General features: G+C 43.2%; 1 protein-coding gene across 1 annotated transcript; it reads left to right on the forward strand.

Annotated features, from left to right (window-relative positions):
• Positions 1–339: 339 nt before the first annotated feature.
• On the forward strand, positions 340–11,509 carry GPX7 (glutathione peroxidase 7). The gene is made up of 3 exons (XM_054384399.1): positions 340–546; positions 8,310–8,571; positions 11,346–11,509. Exons 1-3 carry the CDS (start codon positions 340–342, stop codon positions 11,507–11,509), a joined length of 633 nt encoding a protein of 210 aa, XP_054240374.1.
• Positions 11,510–18,852: the final 7,343 nt, after the last annotated feature.

Genomic DNA, 18,852 nt, shown 5'->3' on the forward strand with positions numbered 1-18,852 from the left:
CATTTGCAAATACATCAGAAATCGCAGTGACCCCATCCCTTCCTTTCCTAGGACACAGTTCGAGCAGATCTCCAAATCAACATACGTTGCTACTATTCTTGAGCCAGCTAGTGCTTTAATTCGTCCTGTGTTCATAAGCGGCCTTCCCATCACTACCACCGTGGGAATACTCTGGTTCAGAGGCTCTGAATGCTCCATGAACACGGCCTCCCCTGAGCTCTGCGAGCCACAGCGCTGCCGAGGGGCCAGACTGTTGCAAAAGCGCCGTTTGCAGCAGCGCTTTCTTTGCGGCAGTGTTTCCCTGCCGTGCCGGGCGCCTCTGCGGCAGGGCGGTGCAGCATGCTGGATCCGGAGGGCAGTGTGGAGCACCAGCCATCCTCCGCTTTCCCCAGAGCTCTCCTCATCCCTCTAGCCATGCTCCTTGCCATTGCAGCGCTGCTTCTCTTAGCGTTTTCCGCTACGCAGCAGAAGGAGCCCGATTTTTACACGTTCAAAGTTGTAAACATCAGGGGCAAGCTTGTTTCCCTGGAGAAATACAGGGGCTCGGTAAGTCTGCGCGGAGACCGGCGGCTCTTCGCCCGGGCTCACTAACCAGCCACTTCTGCATGTCTGCCAAAACCAAGCGGGGGTGCAGATTGCACGCACGCAAGGTAGACCTGGGGGTAAGCCTCTTCATTAACTGCTCCGGAGGGTTGCCTGCATGCCTCTTTTGATAGAGCTCCGAAGGACTCCGCAGGCTCAATAAAACGTTTTCAGTCTAACCCCTGTCTGTGTGTCCGCCTCTGTGCTTGGTGCAGGCTGCAGCCTGCAGACGTGGCAGGCAGGCGATCGATGCCTGGTTGCTTTCATTCAAGCAGCAGAAACTGCCCTGGGCTGTGCCGAGGAAATGTGAAGCTCAGGAAGTTTCTAGCTGTATATAACTTGCTTTTGAAGCTTATTTCTGCCTTTTAACTGCATGACTCGTAGCAAATTATTTTTGCCTAAATCTCAATCTTCTTTGACGTTCTACCTTAAAAAAAAAAAAAAAAAAAAGATGGGATTTAGACGGTAGCCAATAGAATTAACAGATTTCACATAATTAGCAAAAAAAGTGAGACATTATAATTTTTAACATCCTAGTAGTAGTGAAGTTGTAGCAATGTCATGCTGGTTGCTTTTGAGTGTGACAGCAGTAGGAAAAAGGGCAGGTAGATACATGCACACAGGATGTCTTTTAAATTTTATTTACATATTACAGTGATGACTTCCAGGCAGAACTCTCCTTCCCGTTTTAAGAACAGTTTCCTTGAATAATATCTGATTTTATTTTACATTTTTTTAGTAGTTTGACCCTCTAGGAAAGACGATCAGCACATATGGAAGAGTGAAAAGGGAACCTAGTGGACAGGGGGAATAATGCTGTAAGCTCTCGTAGTCACATTCACAAATGAGAGAGGCTGACATCAACATAAAGCCCACCACAGCCACCCTTGGCAGCCAAGGGACACATCTTCCATGATGCAGCCAGGCAGTCCATCAGCTGCTACTCAGAAAGGCAAGCATCACCTTCCAGCTTTCACCCTTAGTCTCCAGCTTTGTGTTTCCACCTTCCAGCTTTCACCCTGGTCAGGTGCCTGGCTGAGGTGTCTGAGCTCACTGGTCACAGCAGCGAGTCACTAAAACAGTGGCAGGAAGGCAGAGGCCCATGGGAGGAGATGTATATTTGCTCAGTAGAAAGGGAGATTCGTAGATATGGACCAAATGGGAGGTCTGAATCTTGCCTGGTTAAAGTCCTCCTTCTTTGTTCACAATCCAGGCAGAGCAGAACTGGTGCACTGCACACTCAACTGCCTATACTGGAAAACCCATAAGACCTATTTAATATGAAGCAATATTCGCTTTTCTTACGAGTTCCTTCCAAAGGCTCTGTCAATAAACCCAGCTACTGGGGCATGCTTTGTTTGCAGGTCGTCTGCAAATCTGTCTGAATAAGTAAATGCCACTTGCAGCTTCTCTACCTCAGGGCCAGAATCCACATGGAGAGGTGTAATAAGGAACTCAGAGGAATTCCTTACAGAGAACTCTGGGTGTTTGTCCCCTCCAGAGCAAGCGGCAGAGCCTGACCTGGAATCTCAGGAACACACCAGCTCAGGGGTCTGTGTCTCTGCCTCCAGTGGTGCTCTGATACCACGGCCATCCTTGAGGTGTGCCTGGTTTTGTGAGGCGAACTCTACAGCCATGCCCTGGGGAAGGTAACACCATTGGTGACTGGCATTGCTGGATCTCTGCTAGGCCATACAGAACAGTTTGTTCCAAAATAGTGATGAGCAGCTTCTGTATGGAGCAAAAGGATTTGCATTCAGAGAGCCTGGGGATGCTCACCTAGCTGCTGTTTGATAATTCATGGGCACAATTTGAAATACAGTTATGGCAAAAAAACATAAAATTTCTGTCATTACTTTGCCAGAACTCAGTATCAAGGTAGACAAAGTTTAATTAAAGCTTCTTAAATCTGCTTACATCTGCAGTTAGGTCAGCAATATTAAGGTGTAGATTTATCATAATATTTTAAACCTGTTAAAAGAAAGCAAATCATATGTAAGCACTATGTGTGTTCCTGGTGCTTTGAAGAAAGTGAGGTTCTAGTTAGCCCCTGGGCCAACAGTCTGCTAATTGCTAAACCAGCTGTTCACAGCCTTCAGCTTTCTGGCAGATGCAGAGAAGACATTATCTTCAATTCAGTCACTCAACTAATTTACTTAAACAGCTACTTAACCGGTAGTCAAGAAATGAATTTGGAACTGAAAATATAGAGCATATATATATATATATATATATAAAAGTTTGCTAACTGTAAAAACACAAGAGCCATGCTAAGTCTAAACACTCAGTACAGTTCATGACTTGCAGAATCTTCCATCAATAACTCATCATTAATATAAGTGACTGTGTACTCAAATCACTGAAGCAATTCTTCTCAGTAAGAAAAAGAAAAGTCAGACATTGCTATGAATTCCACTTCCACTGAAGTGTACATTAATACAAGTCACAAGTACCTCTGGACAGAGTACATAAGAAATGTGCTAACAATTCTGAAATAACCAACATGAACAAAAAAACCCCCAACACAACCAGGAAACAGATTGATTTCTTTTTCTGAAATAAATGTGCACAGACATAACATCTCCTTCACTTTAATAAAAATACCAAAAATAAGTAAGGGAGTGCTGCCTTTTTAGGGGAGCAGAAGAGATTAGACTGCCAGGTGCTAAAAATCTGACCTATATACTACAAAATCAGGTATGGTATTATTGGTACCTGAAAGCAGATAAAGGCAGGACATTCCAACTGAGAACAAGTGTACCACAAGAGAAGTAGATCCTAAAGCTGCCTGCTTGACTGTGTTGCAGAAGAAGGCCATCCTCCTATGATCTGGCCAAGCTACTATACTGTATTGCCAGCAGATCCAGAGAGGTGATTCTGCCACTTTCCTCTGATCTGAGGAGACCTCACCTGGAGTACTGTGTACAGGTCTGGAGCCCTCAATACAGGAAAGACATGGATCTGATGAAAAGGGTCCAGAGGAGGGCCACAAAAATGATCAGGGGTTAGGAGCACCTCTGCTATGAGGACAGGCTGAGGGAGTTGGGGGTGTTCTTAGGGAGACCTAAGAGCAGCCTGCCAGTACCTGAAGGGGGCCTACAGGAAGGATGGGGAGAGACTGTTTGCAAAGGCCTGCAGGGACAGGAGGAGGGACAGGACGAGAGTAGAGCAGATTTAGATTGGATGTTAGGAACAAGTTCTTTACTGTGAGGGTGGTGGAACACTGGAAGAGGTTGCGCAGGGAGGTGGTTGAGGCTCCTTCCCTGGAGATATTCAAGGTGAGGCTGGACGAGGCCCTGGGCAACCTGATCTAGTTGGGGATGTCCCTGCTGACTGCAGGGAGGTCAGACTGGATGACCTTTGGTGGTCCCTTCCAACCTGAACCATTCTTTGATTCTATGATGTTGCCCAACCTACATTAAAACTGAAGGGCAGGATCCAAACGAGGACTTTTCTGACTAATCTATCTACCTATGTAATTCAAGAAAGCTTATATGTTATTTATCATCTCCATCAGATATGCTGTCAGAGGCAGCATTCTCACCAAACCCAGTATCTATTTGGGAGCTGGAACTCCCAAGCATGAGATGTTCCCTGCTGTGTTTACACCTACCTAGGTATAAGAATGCCTGCCTGCCTGCTGCACAGCTGAGCACAGCGTGCTGAGGAGTGTTTGAGCAGTGTTAGTGCAATGCTTTGGAAGTCCAGAAACAAAGCTACTATGATAATGTCAAGCATTACTTTGCTAGGCCCTTTGCATCCCAGCTGTGCAGTCTGAGAATGTGGTGTTACTGAGTGTGGATAAATACAGTGCATTGCAGTTTCATTCCTGCACAAGTACTGCTTTTCATCTCCATGAAGGTGGCAGCTTTGTGACGCTCGTGGCTGGTGCTGCCAACAGTCAGATGGAGCCAGATGGAGTTTAGAATCTCTAGGTCTAAAAACCTCCAGAACCTCCTGTCTGCTAAAAGATCCAGCAGGGTTACTTCAAGCTGCTAGCAGATTCACAAATCTCTCCAGGGCTGTTTGCCCCAAGGAGGTTCACTGGTGGAAACACTAAGTAAACCAAGAACTGTGTTTGCAGTGGGTTAAACGATTTCCCTACCAGAATGTGTGAGTTTCCTAAGCCAAGGGAAGGAAGCATTAAGAGGTCAGACAATGGCAAGTACAGAATTGGGCTTAAAACATCATTTTTACTGGGTCCAGGATGAATTGTTTGAACTGCACACTAGGTGGTGTGCTTGGCTTACACTCTCAAAGCATGAAGTCAGTCAGGAGGCACACTGAACTTAATTTAAATCACTCATAGCTGTAAAAAGTCAAAGCACAAAATAAAAAGAGTGGTTGTTTTTTTATTAAAAGCAAAATACTGCAAAAAAAAATATTGCATTTAACCACTTCTGGTACCAGACATTTGAAAGATAACTTGGTAAAGATTTTTGAGCAAGCATTTTAAACATTCCTCATGAAATACTAAAAAATCCTGAAACTTTTGTTTTTGTGAGGAGAGCTTGAGGGAGCTGAGGTCTCTTTAGCTTTGAGAGGAGGAGACTAAGGGTGACCTCATTGCTGTTGATGACGATGTGTAGGGTGAGTGCCAAGAGGCTGGAGCCAGGCTCTGCTGGGTGATGCTCAATGACAGCACAAGGGGCAGTGGTGGAAGTTGAGGCAGAGGAAGTTCCATATGAACAGGAGGAAGAATTATTTCACTGTGAGGATGACAGAACACTGGAAGAGGCTGCCCAGGGGGGTTGTGGAGTCTTCCTCTCTGGAGATATTCAAAACCCACCTGGATGTGTTCCTGTATGATCTGCTCTAGATGATCCTGCTCTGGCAGGGGGGTGGGGCTGGATGATGGTTTTGAAATCCCTTCCATCCCCTAACATTCTGTGATTCTGTGATTCCTACCCCTTCTAGGGATTTCATCTTATTAGCCTATACCTGACCCAGATTGTGGGCTTTTATAAGCCAGAGTGCTTTCTGACCTTAAAACCACTGTATACATGCAGTAATTTTTCATCTGTTTTAATTTATTTGATACACTCTATTCTATTTGGTATAAAAAATGTACACATAAGGATATGGAACAATAGTAACATCAGAATCTACTGTGAGTTGAGCAAGGTAGGAGATCAGGTCACAGATACAAGAATATGAGGCCTGAAGTCTGAGTTTTTTACTTCCTGTTCTTGCTCTGCAGCTACTTGCCTTGTGATTTGATCACGTCAGTTATGGTTTCCAAAGTTCAGGCTTTCCTGTTGGCACTGAGCCCTTTGACACCAAGCATCCAGCTTCTGTGAAATTTCCAAACCCTTGGAGAACGATCTAATGTGAATTGCTACTGCTGCTGGTCTAGCACTGGGGAATGTGCTGGCTACTCTGATCCAATTAAAACCTTCTTTTTTTTTTTTTTTTTTTCTGCAATTTAAGAATGAAGGACCAGGGATGATGTGAAATCTGTAGAAACCTACTGGATTCAATGTAAACTGGTTAGAATTTCAGTTTCCAGACCATAATGCTTCTTTTGCACTGTGATTGATTTTTCAGCTAGGTTGGTAGAAATGTTTCAGTATAGAAATATTTATATTGCCTTATGAATCTGAAGAATTGGTCTGGAGAAAGGAATAAAATGTAGTTACATGTAAAAGAAATGTGGGTATAAAGGGCACAATGCTATTTTCATTAATAAAAAAGCTGGATCTATGGCATCCAGCTTCAATCCACTCTCAAGGATACCAAACTGGGAGGTTTGGATGAGTCACCTGAAGGCTGTGCAGCCATTCAGAGACATGGACAGAGTGAGAGCTGGGCAGAGAGGAATCTAAGGAGGTTCAACAAGGATAAGGGCATAGTCCTGCATCTGGGAAGGAAGAATAAACTGCAGCAGTACAGGCTGGGAGGTGATCTGCTGGAGAGCAGCCCTGGGGAGAAGGACCTGGGAGTTCTGGTGGACAGCAAGTTTTCCATGGGACAGCAATGTGCCCTGGTGGCCAAGAAGGCCAATGGGGTCCTGGGGTGCATTCAGAGGAGTGTGTCCAGCAGATCCAGGGAGGTTCTCCTCCCCCTCTACTCTGCCCTGGTGAGACCTCACCTGGAATATTGCATCCAGTTCTGGGCTCCCCAGTTCAAGAGGCACAGGGATGTACTTGAAGAGAGTCCAGCAGAGGGCTATAAGGATAATGAAGGGACTGGAGCACTGCCTGATGAGGAGAGGCTGAGAGCCCTGGGGCTGTTTAGTCCGGAGAGGAGAAGACAGAGAGGAGATTTAATAAATGTCTATAAATGTCTGAGGGCTGGAGACAGGCTCTGCTCAGTTGCACCCTGTGACAGGACAATGGGTAATGGATATAAACTGCAGCACAGGAGGTTCCACCTCAACATGAGGAGGAACCTCTTCACTGTGAGGGTCACAGGGCTTTGGAACAGGAGCCCCAGACAGTTTGTGGAGTCTCCTTCTCTGCAGAGTTTCAAGACCCATCTGGATGTGCTCCTGTGTGACCTCTGTTAGATTCTATGGTCCTCTTCTGCCAGGGAGGTTGGACTTGATGATCTGCAGGAGGTCCCTTCCAACCCCTAACATCCTGTGATCATGTGAAACATGGGAGTGGCCTGAGTTTACATAAAAGGAATGGCAAGCCCCTTAATGAGTAAGAATAACAAAAAATGTAATTCTAAAAACAAATTCTAGAAGTTATTTAAGGATAAAGTAGCTAAAAAAAAACCAAAACAACAAAACCCAAAAAACCAACAACAAAACAGGAAGCTCTTAATGGCCTTGAGAAGCTGTGCAGTATCTGTCAGCTCAGGGCTAGGTCACTGAATTTCTCCAACAAATTCTTGGTAGAATCTGTCCCACCATATATTCTGCCTCTGTTTTGCTCTGTGTTTGGCATCTGCCTCTCTGCTGTATCTGCCCAGGCAGATAGGTGCCCAGTGGCAATGTCCGAATGACACAATGATCACACCATAAAGATGATCAGCTGCAGGAAGAACTCTTCCAAGGACAGTGGAACCAGTCTTCGCTTCCAGGAACCTCTAATCAAGGCAGCAAACCCCTATGCAAAACCTGCCATAATTTTGTCCCCACTATGTAGATTTACTGGGAAATTTTACAGTCCATGCTGCATAGAGCAGCCCCAAACCTTGTAACTCTTTCTTTTAAGTTCAAGATCGAGACATCTAGACTAGCAATGATAAATGGATCAGCCAGTTCTGTGTGAACACTAAATCCTGGACAAGGAAGGGTGCTGTAGAGCAGATGCTTCACTACAGAGAAACAAAATGACAGAAATACATTAATTTGCAAAGTTCTTTCATGCAACTTGGGACACCTTAGCTGGATGGTAATTTCTTAAATATGCTTAGAAACCATCCAGAAGGCAGAGCAGAGGAACACAGGTTCTCTGTACTCTGAGAATTAAGATTGCTTAGTGGTTTATTGATTATCTTCATAGCTGCCAAATGGGAATAGGTACAAGAAATATTAAATCTTCCTATTGTGAATATAACTTGATGCAGTTTCAAGCATAAGTGTTCAGTCCCAGTTCTCTAGACATCCTCATTTGGCTTGAGGTGGCTCTGGGCAACCTGCTGTAGTGTGAGGTGTCCCTGCCCATGGCAGGGGAGTTGAAACTGGATGAGCCTTGAGGTCCCTCTAACCCTCACAATTCTATGATTCTACCCGGAGAAGTGATGTGCAGCACATGCCTTCAACCCTTGTTCTTCAGGTGTCGCTGGTTGTCAATGTTGCCAGTGAGTGTGGGTACACAGAGAGCCACTACAAGGCCTTACAGCAGTTGCAGCGAGACCTGGGCCCCTACCACTTCAACGTGCTGGCATTCCCATGCAATCAGTTTGGGCAGCAAGAGCCAGACACCAACAAAGAAATCGAGAGCTTTGCACGCAAGACCTACGGTGCCTCCTTCCCTATGTTCAGCAAGGTTGCAGTCAGCGGAGCTGCTGCCATTCCAGCCTTCAAGTACTTAATTGGTGAGTAATGTGCACTGCAGGGTTCTTCCCTCACTGCAGAATCCCTCTGACACAGAAAAAAAAGATACCTGTGCAGAACTGTCAGGCTCAAAGAGGCCAGAAGCCATATAGTCCATCCTCCTGCACCAGGCAGGATTTTTCTCTGGATTGCCCCTGACAGCTTTGTCTAACCCTCTGGAAAGACCTCCAGGGACGAAGATGCAAATGCCCTGTAAAAACTGATGTAGTAAACCTCTACATGGAACACAGGTCTTGAAACATTCTCCTGTATGCATGCAATACCTACCCCTAATCTTCATTCACTGTGGTCTTGTAAGTGTTTCTCCTGTGACACTGCTGTGGCAGGCTGGACTTAAAAGATTCATATCTGAGGGCTGGGTGTCAGGAAGAAAGGCACAGCCTCTGCTCACTTGCACCCTGTGATAGGACAAGGGGCAATGGATATAAACTACAGCACAGGAGGTTCCACCTCAACATGAGGAGGAACTTCTTCACTCTGAGGGTCCCAGAGCACTGGAACAGGCTCTCCAGAGAGGTTGTGGAGTCTCCTTCTCTGGAGACATTCAAGCCCTGTCTGGATTTGTTCCTGTATGACCTGCTCTAGATTCTACGCTCCTGCTCTGGCAAGGATTTGGACTCAAAGATCTCCTGAGGTCCCTTCCAACCCCTAACATCCTGTGGCCCTGTAATTTCAAGAGCTGTAGGATAAGAGGAAGCACAGCACCTAATTTATTTCAACAATGAAAAAATAAAATCACTCAGAGACATCCTTGAATCCTCCTTTCCTCATCCCTTCCCAAGCATTGGCATAGCCATACTGTACAGTTCCTCCAGGTCCAACCTTCATTATAGCTAGTACTGAGACCTGGTTCTGTGCTGGTTCTTAGCAGGCAGCTGATAAAATACGCTGCAAGGAAGGAGATTGTCTATCAGGGCACTCCTTCTTGTGCACTGGGTGAATGCTTTAAATACCATTTCAATGCTGAACTGTCAGTCTTGTTGCAAGGTGAAGGAAATGCCTTTCTGCAGTGATACAGAGTGGCATGGCATCACCTGAGCCACATTCTGCAGGGACCATATCACTGCTGCTTCTCTCCAGCACTACAATGTTCTCCCACACAATTACTAAATTTAAAGGAGTCTTGGTACTACTTTTGACTAGCCTAAAGACATCTCTCTCTCTGCTAGCCAAACTTCCCTCTAACCCTCTTCACAGAATCACAGAATTGTCAGGGTTGGAAGGGACCTCAAAGATCATTTAGCTCCAACCCCCCTGCCATGGGCAGAGATACTTTCCACTAGATCAGGTTGCCCACATCCAGCCTGGCCTTAAAAACTTAGTTAAAACTTCACATCCTTCCATTTCTGTTTTGATCAGCAGGATTATTACTGCAATCATGGCACATGGAGCTTGCAAACTTTGTGTTTCCCTATTGGTCCCTAGGCAGAGGCAGGCTGCTGGAGGCAGGATATTTACATAGCATTGTGGTAGTTTCAGGCTATGCCTAGAAAAATTTCCACAGATCTTGAGAAAGTAGTAGAATGTAAATAAATCACTATTGGGTATAAAAAGGAAAATAATGATAAGTTCTAAACAATCCCATTGGAGAGATAACAGACAAAACTTAGATCTATAACTATCTCTCTTTCAGCTTCCTCACTGTGGCAGACACTAACTTGTTTCTGCTTGGCTTTGCTGACCTTGGCTGTGTTCTTTTTTGTTTCTGAGTGTCTAAAATAACTCTCTGCTCTTTCTCTTGTCCCTTTGTGTCCAGGGGAGTAAGAAGGGGAGCAGGGAAGAGGAAGCTCCCCTGTTTTTTGGCCAGGGGGGGTTTCTTGTGCTGTTTATAAATTGTAAATACCTGTAAATACTGTAAATCCAGTATACTCAGTACATATTCATTGCATTTCATTGTAGATTGTAGTTTTGCTTGTAAATATAGCTTCAGTTGCTTCCAACTGGGCTGGTTTGGCAAATTTAACGTTGGGAGGAATTTTCAACCCACCACAAGCATAACGACAAGACAGGCAATAGTGTAGGCCTGGCTGTGTCTAGAGGATACTTTGAAATACCTTTGATTCCTGATGCCATTTTGCCTAGCATCTCACTAATGGAAGAAGATGATAACGTGCCTGTTGCAGCTGTACTTGGGCAATTAGTGGGGTTGAGGCTCCTGGTCTGATTGAAAGCCATGGACATTTTGTTGGTCATCTAGCACAGTAGTAAAGGGTAAAGAATGTGACTCATATAAAATGTGTAGCTGAGGGTTAGGAGGAAAGCTCCTGGAACAATTTCCTTTGCTAATTCATTGTCAAGCATTTCCTGAAACATTCCTCTGAAACAGGTGGTACTGGGTGCATCTGGAGGAAAACTTCTAGACACACATGCAGACCACGAGTCCTGGTACAGCCACATTGTTCTGCCAGATTCCATTCCTCTAATAATTTTCAACTCTTTCAAATTTATCTGTGTGGCACAGCCACACACACACATACACACACACACACACTTTAAACTGATTATGGTGCTTTCTCCTGTCTGTCTGTCTCAATCTGGACTGTTCCCATTAGTCTCCAAGGGACAACTATCTAGTTAAAGCCCCCTGTTTGCCAGAAAATTAATCTTATTATTCAGTCTGAACTCCCTCTTAATTTTACATTCCTTCTTCCTCTGAAAATGTAGTCATCAAATTGAAATGAACAAATGTCAGAAATTGGCTAATGTGGTTTTCTTTTCTAAGGTTCCCCATTGTTTTTTTTCTTTCCCCCTGTAGATTCTACAGGAGAAGAACCAACCTGGAACTTCTGGAAATATCTGGTGGACCCCAATGGGAAAGTAGTAAAGGCCTGGGACTCTACTGTCTCTGTTGAAGAAATAAGACCTTATGTTACAGAACTTGTAAGGAAAATCATCCTGAAGAGAAAGGATGAATTATGATTTTCAAAAATCCCAGCATGCCAATTACTTCTGTGTTGAGAATCAGAGCAGGGGTTTGTATTTTCACATTCCAAAGGAGCATATGTGGGGAAGGGAAATGATGACCTGTGGAATTTACATTCATCACCCAAAGTATGTAGAAACAAGCAAGCTGTCATGGTCAGAAAAATTTCATTTCTTTTCTCCAACTGAATAAAATGTGACCTTTGTAGGAAAGAAGAACTCCTTAGCAATTGTTTCTTTCCAAGTTCAAATTGTTCGTTGTTGGCAACACTGTGTGAAGTCAGCTCAGCAGCTGTAGGAGGAAGGTTCAGAAAAGGGGGGGAATCTCACTGCTTGAATTAAGACAGATGCTGGGAAGAGGGCCCAACCAGATATCTTCAAGCCAGGCAGATTCCATAGATGTCTTTCTGGCTACCAAGGCCAAATATATTTAACTTCATCTGACTCCAAAGTCAGTTAAGAAGGGCGTGGAGAAAAACCATCTATAAAACTTCAACGAAAGAAATGTGAAGGCCAAGAACCTGTAAAAGTTCTCCAAACACTAGGAGAAGAGTTTCTGCATTGTCACACCTATTTTAAAAGCCACTGAAGATCTCAGGACCAGAGCCTGTATGAAATGGCTATTTCTTCTGTTAGCATTTTGCATGGGAAGAATTAGCCTCGCCTCATAAAACAGATGTTAAATGTATTATTCCCTTTATAACACCACCCACTTCTGCTGCATGTACAGACAAACACCATGGAATCAACATTTTTCAGTGGAAATAATTTTTTTCAAGTGTTTAATTGTTACATTATTTAATAGCACATTTATATCACTAATATGGCATGGCACCTTTTCCAAAGGTATCACTCAGGCATCTCCTCAGATTCCAGACTGCACAACTTCTTAGTTCACATTAAAAGAATACCACTAACAATTACAGCCTCACTGCTCTTTGACAGAAACCCTTTTTGAATCTTGTCAGCAAGAACTCTTGTTATCTCAACACCGCCACAGTGCACAGGTCCCCTGCTCTTAACCCTGGGATGCTTTAAGAGGAGTCTGGTCTTGTCCAGTTGCAGTATTGTTGATAAGTGGAAGCTTTCCCCCCCTTTCCTAATGCTTTTAAAAGCAGCACAAACAATATTTGCCCATATTGTTGTCAGTGCCTGAGTGTACAAATAAACCCTGGTAAGAGCTTTTTCCAATTCATCACTGCCATTATAGCTCATCAGTACCAAACAGGCTCTAGTTGAAATCAAAGGCAAGTATCATGGTGTGCACTGGCTTGCAGAACAAGAGAGGGAAGAAGAGTACTGAGGAACTATTGGAAATAAAAGCACTGACCCCCAGAGTACACTCTAGTTCCCATACCTGAAGAGCTGCTGTCTCCTGAAGTCTTGGACTTATTCTGTGGAATAGTATAAGGAAGTAAGAGCTAGAGGTATTCTAGGCTTTGTAGAAAGAACCTGAAGGATAGTAACAGAAGTAGAAGGAAAAAAAAAAAAAAGAAAAAAAGGAAAAAAACAGTGATAAAGTAAGAAGGTAGAAAGGAAATAAAAAGACAGTTTGCAGCCAAGGAATCTTTGGGACAAACAGGGCCTGGAAGCGTTCAGGACATACTGACGCTAATGAGTATGTTCCAAGCTATAGCAGCTACTTGCAGTGTAACTTGAGAATGAAGGGAATTGGTGCTTGTGGCAGTGAATATGTCTGCATTTTCCTCTTCTGCTGGCGAGGAAAGTGTACTCCAGACTCCATTCACCCCTTTAGTCTGCTCCTACATGAATCACTCTAAGACAATGGTTACCAAGGATATCACAAAGAAAGGGGAAATCAGGCCCAGATGATCCTGTGCTGCTACAGAGAACTCAGCTACTAGAAAAGGAGTCCTTTTATTGCTCTGTTGGCTGCTCCACATTTCTTTCTCTATTGATACTATTGATACTCTATTGATACTCTATTGATACTCTATTGATACAGTGTGCTGTTAGTAAGTGCTGCACAGCTTAAAAAGCTCTCCTTAGAAAATATGCTTCTATTTTATAACCAAAACATGGGTGAGCCCCGAACATGGTTTGCCAGACATTTTAATCCCTCTCTATTTCAATTTTGGGCATCCAGCATCAAACAGAACTCTGACTTTACACAGATATCATCTTGCATTCTCTGTTAGGCAAATTTGAGAAGTCTAAAAACACACCATGGCTGTGATCGGTTGGAAAGGGTTCATACTCCATGGACAAATACTGTTTGTACTGTTTTAAAAGGCATTATGAAGCACAGAAAAGCTTTCACTCGTGAACAATACTGCAACTGGACAAGATTAGATCCTTCTTAAACCACCCTGAGGTCAAGAGCCTCAGGGGACCTGTATGTAATGTTTTTGTTGAGATAAAAGGAGTTCCTGCTGACAAGATTTTTAAAGTGTTTATGACTAACAATGTTATTATTTTAGTGTGAGCTAAGAAGTTGTGCAGTCTGAAGGCTGAGCAGATGCTGGAGTGCTACAGAGAAATAGCTGTTAGAATTGGTGCTCTCACCAGTATGGCCATTCAAAGAGAACTAAGATAAATATTATGCATGCAAGCTCTGAAACAACAACAGAATTGAGCATGATATCAAGCAGGTAACTACTCTCTCTGAAGTTAACAGAAATATTTTCATGATTAAGTTGAGCATATGACACATTCTGTCTTTTGTTGCACTGCAATCAGTTTGCTGACCAAATGCTTTGGTGTTTTCATCAGTTAGAGAGTAAAGGTAAACGTTCTCCACTGTAGATAAATTCAGATCTAGTCATGCTATAAATACTTCATCACCTCCTGCTCAGGAAAATTGCAAATCAAATTGCACAGGGTTGAATTTGTCTGTTGAGATGCTACAGACAGCATGCAGAGATCAGTAATTACATTTTTGGCTCATGAGTTCCAACACTGTTTTCATCTGACAGGGATCTTCCCTACAGCAAGTCCCCAAAACTGTAAAGCAGCTCTGAAAACATCGCATGAGACTATTTCCTTTGTAGCTTGTCTACTTCACAGGGAAAACAACGGTGTGCACGAACAAATGAGAATGTTTGTGTGCGTGCAGATATTATCTTGATCATTTAACTCTTCATCTCTTATGGTTTGCAACTTTGAAGGTTGGCATGTTGATTTAAATGCTAAACTAAGCACATGGACACGTGATTGTCTGGAGCTGTGTGCCCCTCCGTGGCATGCCAGAGGGAAAAGAAATACTTTTAAAGCTTAACTATAAAAATAGACAGGACACTTCTAATCTTTCAGAATTTTGTTTCATAAAGAATGTAACATCAGACCTACATGCTGCAGCAAGCTACATTGAAATAGAGCGATGAAATGGATCAATAGAGTGGGGTTTAGCTCCCTTTTTTGGGCACTGTAAGGAGCACAAAACCAAATAGCCTAGCAGTGAGATCAGGTATTCTCTTCAATGGGATTAACAGATCCTGGACAAAAACGTCACTGACAGAGCACAGAGAGGTGTTTAAAAACCCCTTGAAAACTGACCTACTGAAAGCACCAAGAGCTTTGAGAGCTAATTCTGAAGCATGTTAAAGTTCCATACCAGAAACATACACAGAGAAGGAAATATATGGAGCTCTACTTGAACATCACTAACGACGTGACTCTGTGACCTAACTCATCTCCCTAGCCAGCTCACAAACATAGAGATGTCCACAATATAGGCTGAAAAAAACAAAACTCAGCTATGTCTTTTCTACCAGCTCTGCACCACATAGGCATAGGCAAGAAGAGGAAGGACCTGTTTAGCAGTAGAGGCTGACCTTTTCCAGCTGCCTCTATGCAGGAGCTGAAGCCTGCCCCAGGTAACTTTCCACTCAGCCTAGAGAACCTGATCCAAGCTGGCAGTCTACAGGCCTAAGAGATAAGGCATGCTGTTTTATCTCAATGCATTGCATGATACCTGCTCATCAAGAAGATCTGCTAAACTAATTCCAGAACAGGAGAGCAGCTGAAGGATCACTGCATTGTAAGTAAGCAGACTTGTATTCTGGAAGGTAGGCACAGACATGAAAGTTTGTGATGCAATTCTGCTAATGCAGATTTTTTCTCCCATGCAAACAGAAGTAACAGCATCCCTAGAATCAGAGACAGATTATTTCCTAAGCATTGATTGGTAGAACAATGATAATACAAGGAAATAATAATATTATTGAACAATACAGAAGACTGAATTGCAGTTTCCTGAAGGGCAAACTTCTGTAACACCTGATCTACAAATGGAACATTTCCACGTCAGAAATTACAGAAATCTTAGCACAGGGAGCTGTAGTTTTAGTTCAAAGATGCAGTAAGAAAGCTATTATTGTGTTCTATAAAATAGTCCCCTGCCATTTTTGTCCCACTTTCCCTAAAGGCATTGCTGTTTCATCATAACTAGTGCTTTCATCTGACCTCCAGGATAAACCAGGATATTGTTATTCAGCAAGCAGGTAAATCTGACAATGGTAAATCAAGAGCAGCTGCCGGGGGGGAATGTCCACAACCCCCAGATTCTTCATCCAGCCTTTAAAAGAAGGCTGCAATAGTCATGCTGCTCTTGTAATCAAAGAGCTTGCTGAATTCCCAGTTGAAAATATAAATCAGCTTCTTTAACCCTTAATTAGAGCCACGCTACTCACACTGATTTGTTATTAGTTCTAATTTCAAGTTAGTAGTTATTTTACTATTGGTACTTTCCTCTGGAGAGACCACTACCACTAGAGATGCTTTCCTGTCATACAAGCATTTTACATTTGAAGTCTCCTTTTCTCAACCCAGACAGAGTAACCCCTAAACCATCAGTCTGGTTAAGCTATAACTGAAGAGAAATGCTTCAAAATTGACATCCATATTTTCAAACTTTAAAAATACTACTAAAATATTAAAAGGGAAAATGCCAATACAGAAAGCTTTGATGGTTTAAAAACCTGAAAATGAATCCTGTGGCTTTTGACAAAATGGGCATTTTTCCACAACTTTCATCTTAGGGAGCAGTTTGGTTAAAAAAAATTGACAACTCCTAATAAGGCTCTTTGAAGAAGTCCTGCTGGCTTCAGAGGCTGCCATTTTATCCTGGATGGAGCTGTTCTGAAGCCAACAGGAAACATCACTGAGTAAAATTGCAAGATCAAGTCTCTGAATTACCTGAATAAATTTGTCTTATTAAGTACTGGGAATTGCAGGGCAACATTTGTAGCTATTAAATGCATGCACAGTAAATGGAAAGCCAAAGATTAAGAAATTGGCAACCAAGAGTTCATTGAAACAGGTTCAGAACACCAAAACAGCTCAAAGAACTGACTTAAAAACTAATCAAACTGCTATACCAACAAACAAAACTGACCTGAGTTTACTGTGCATGCCAGCCTTGCAGTGAAGACTTGTCTCTGTTTATCTTATCTCCTTCAAAACAGCATTTCTAAGCACTTTAATGTTTACTGAAAATCCCCTTGAAGGATCCCTAAACATCTCTTAAACACTTGATTTGGGAATCCTCAGACGAAAAATTAATTGAACCATTCCTGGTTTCAATTCTCCAATAAATCTCATCAGGCTAGAATCAGTTGTTCCTTCATCCTGGGAAGTTGTACTGCTTGCCTCAGGCCACCCTTTAGAACACAGTATTGATAACCTCAGGAAGTCGTGACTCAGTCTCTACAACCATGACAAATACCCCTGGGTTTGGTTCCATTTTTTTTTCTATTTTTCTTGCATGTCTTTTGCTTAAAACTAAGTTAATTTAAGAACAAGGTCTATACAGCTCTGCTGTCTGTGGGTCTGTCCACCCTTCAGTAATAATTCCTGAATATACTGCTTGGTTTCAACCACATCACATAAGGATTAGCTGATGGATGCCTTACACACTATCTGGCCAACCAGCTGATGACTTTTGAGCTGAAATTAACACATTTTTCCCTCACTGGAAACTGTTCTCTCAACCACAGAACACATTCCCCATGTCTACCATATTGAAATGAAACTTGCTCTGAGTCAGACAAATTTGATTGGAGATTAGTCTCTAAAAAGACTGCAAGTATCACAAAAATCACCCTTACTTCCTAACACATAGTGACAATATTGACATAAAAGCTGCCTGCTGGGCTTTGGTAATATACTCTGAATAAATTCAGCTTCAATTTTATCATAAAACAATTGATCTGTTAAATCTGATTTGATCTGTACAGCACAACTCCCAAAAATCTCTTAGCATTGGCCATTTCCTTCCTGATGTTCAATACTCATTGATCCCTCCTCGTCTCCCCATTTTGACAGCTTTTTGCTCCAGCCACGTCACTCTCATTCATCCTCTCACTTTCTGTAGTGCAACATCAAGTGTTGAGCCTTCTCAAACTGCTCAAGCTTAAAGCATCCATCAGTTCAATAACGTGAATCTTCCCTGGCTGTTCATGTATACAGCTAAATATTAGAAAGGCAAATCTATAATTCAGTAGACGGAGTGACTGAATTTCTGAGTTCATTTCAGTTGATGCTGTCACTGTTGATTTCGCAAAATAACATCAACCAAGCAACTGCAGCATATCTATACTTTTTAGCAAGCACAGTTAGACTCCCTAACGTAGGAGGACTTTATGTAGCACTGGAAGAGGGCAGGCACAGCGCTCTAAGTGACAGGCCCTGACCAGCATCACTTGGGTCCTTGCCACACCAAAACCCTCTTCTCCTTGGCTGAGAGGCCACATTTCAGCTCATCCCAGGGCAACATGACCTTCCCTAAGCTATGCCAGAGGTACTCATGTTTGTGCTCAATCCTGTCTTGTGCTAGTCTGAATTGCTTGCTGGTCCTCCTGGATGAACTGGACTTTAGACCTATGCTGTAGGTAACTTGCTTCCCATCCTGTCTCCTGTATAGACCCTGAACTTGACTCGGTGTCTTACCTTGTCTGGGACAGCTGAGAGCTGGTGCCAATGCCACCAGCCTGGCCCTGTTCAGAGCCTGCAGGACTGAGACCTGGTTGGTGAAGATGTTGCCCCTCCCTAAGCTGCCATCACTCCAGGCTCTTGCTGTTGCCTGACAGCTAGCTAGAAGACATGAAACTCCCACTTGTCTAGAGTTCATCTGAAGGCAAGACCTGAAATTAAAATGTAAATTGTTAGTCGAGTTAATGTGATCTCCTTAATTCAAGTCAAGCTCTCCTGATATTACACAATTTCCCTTTCTCTCTATACCCTGAACTTCTCCTTAAGAAGGTCACCTGTGTGGCAAAGCACTTGATCTCTTGTCATCTGTTCAGGAGATTGACTGAGAGGTAGTGCCCACCCATTGCTCTCCCAAAGACTTTTTATTATTCTTCTTTCTATGAGGCAAG

This window comes from Indicator indicator, chromosome 10, assembly GCF_027791375.1.
Source record: "Indicator indicator isolate 239-I01 chromosome 10, UM_Iind_1.1, whole genome shotgun sequence".
Lineage (NCBI taxonomy): Eukaryota > Metazoa > Chordata > Aves > Piciformes > Indicatoridae > Indicator > Indicator indicator.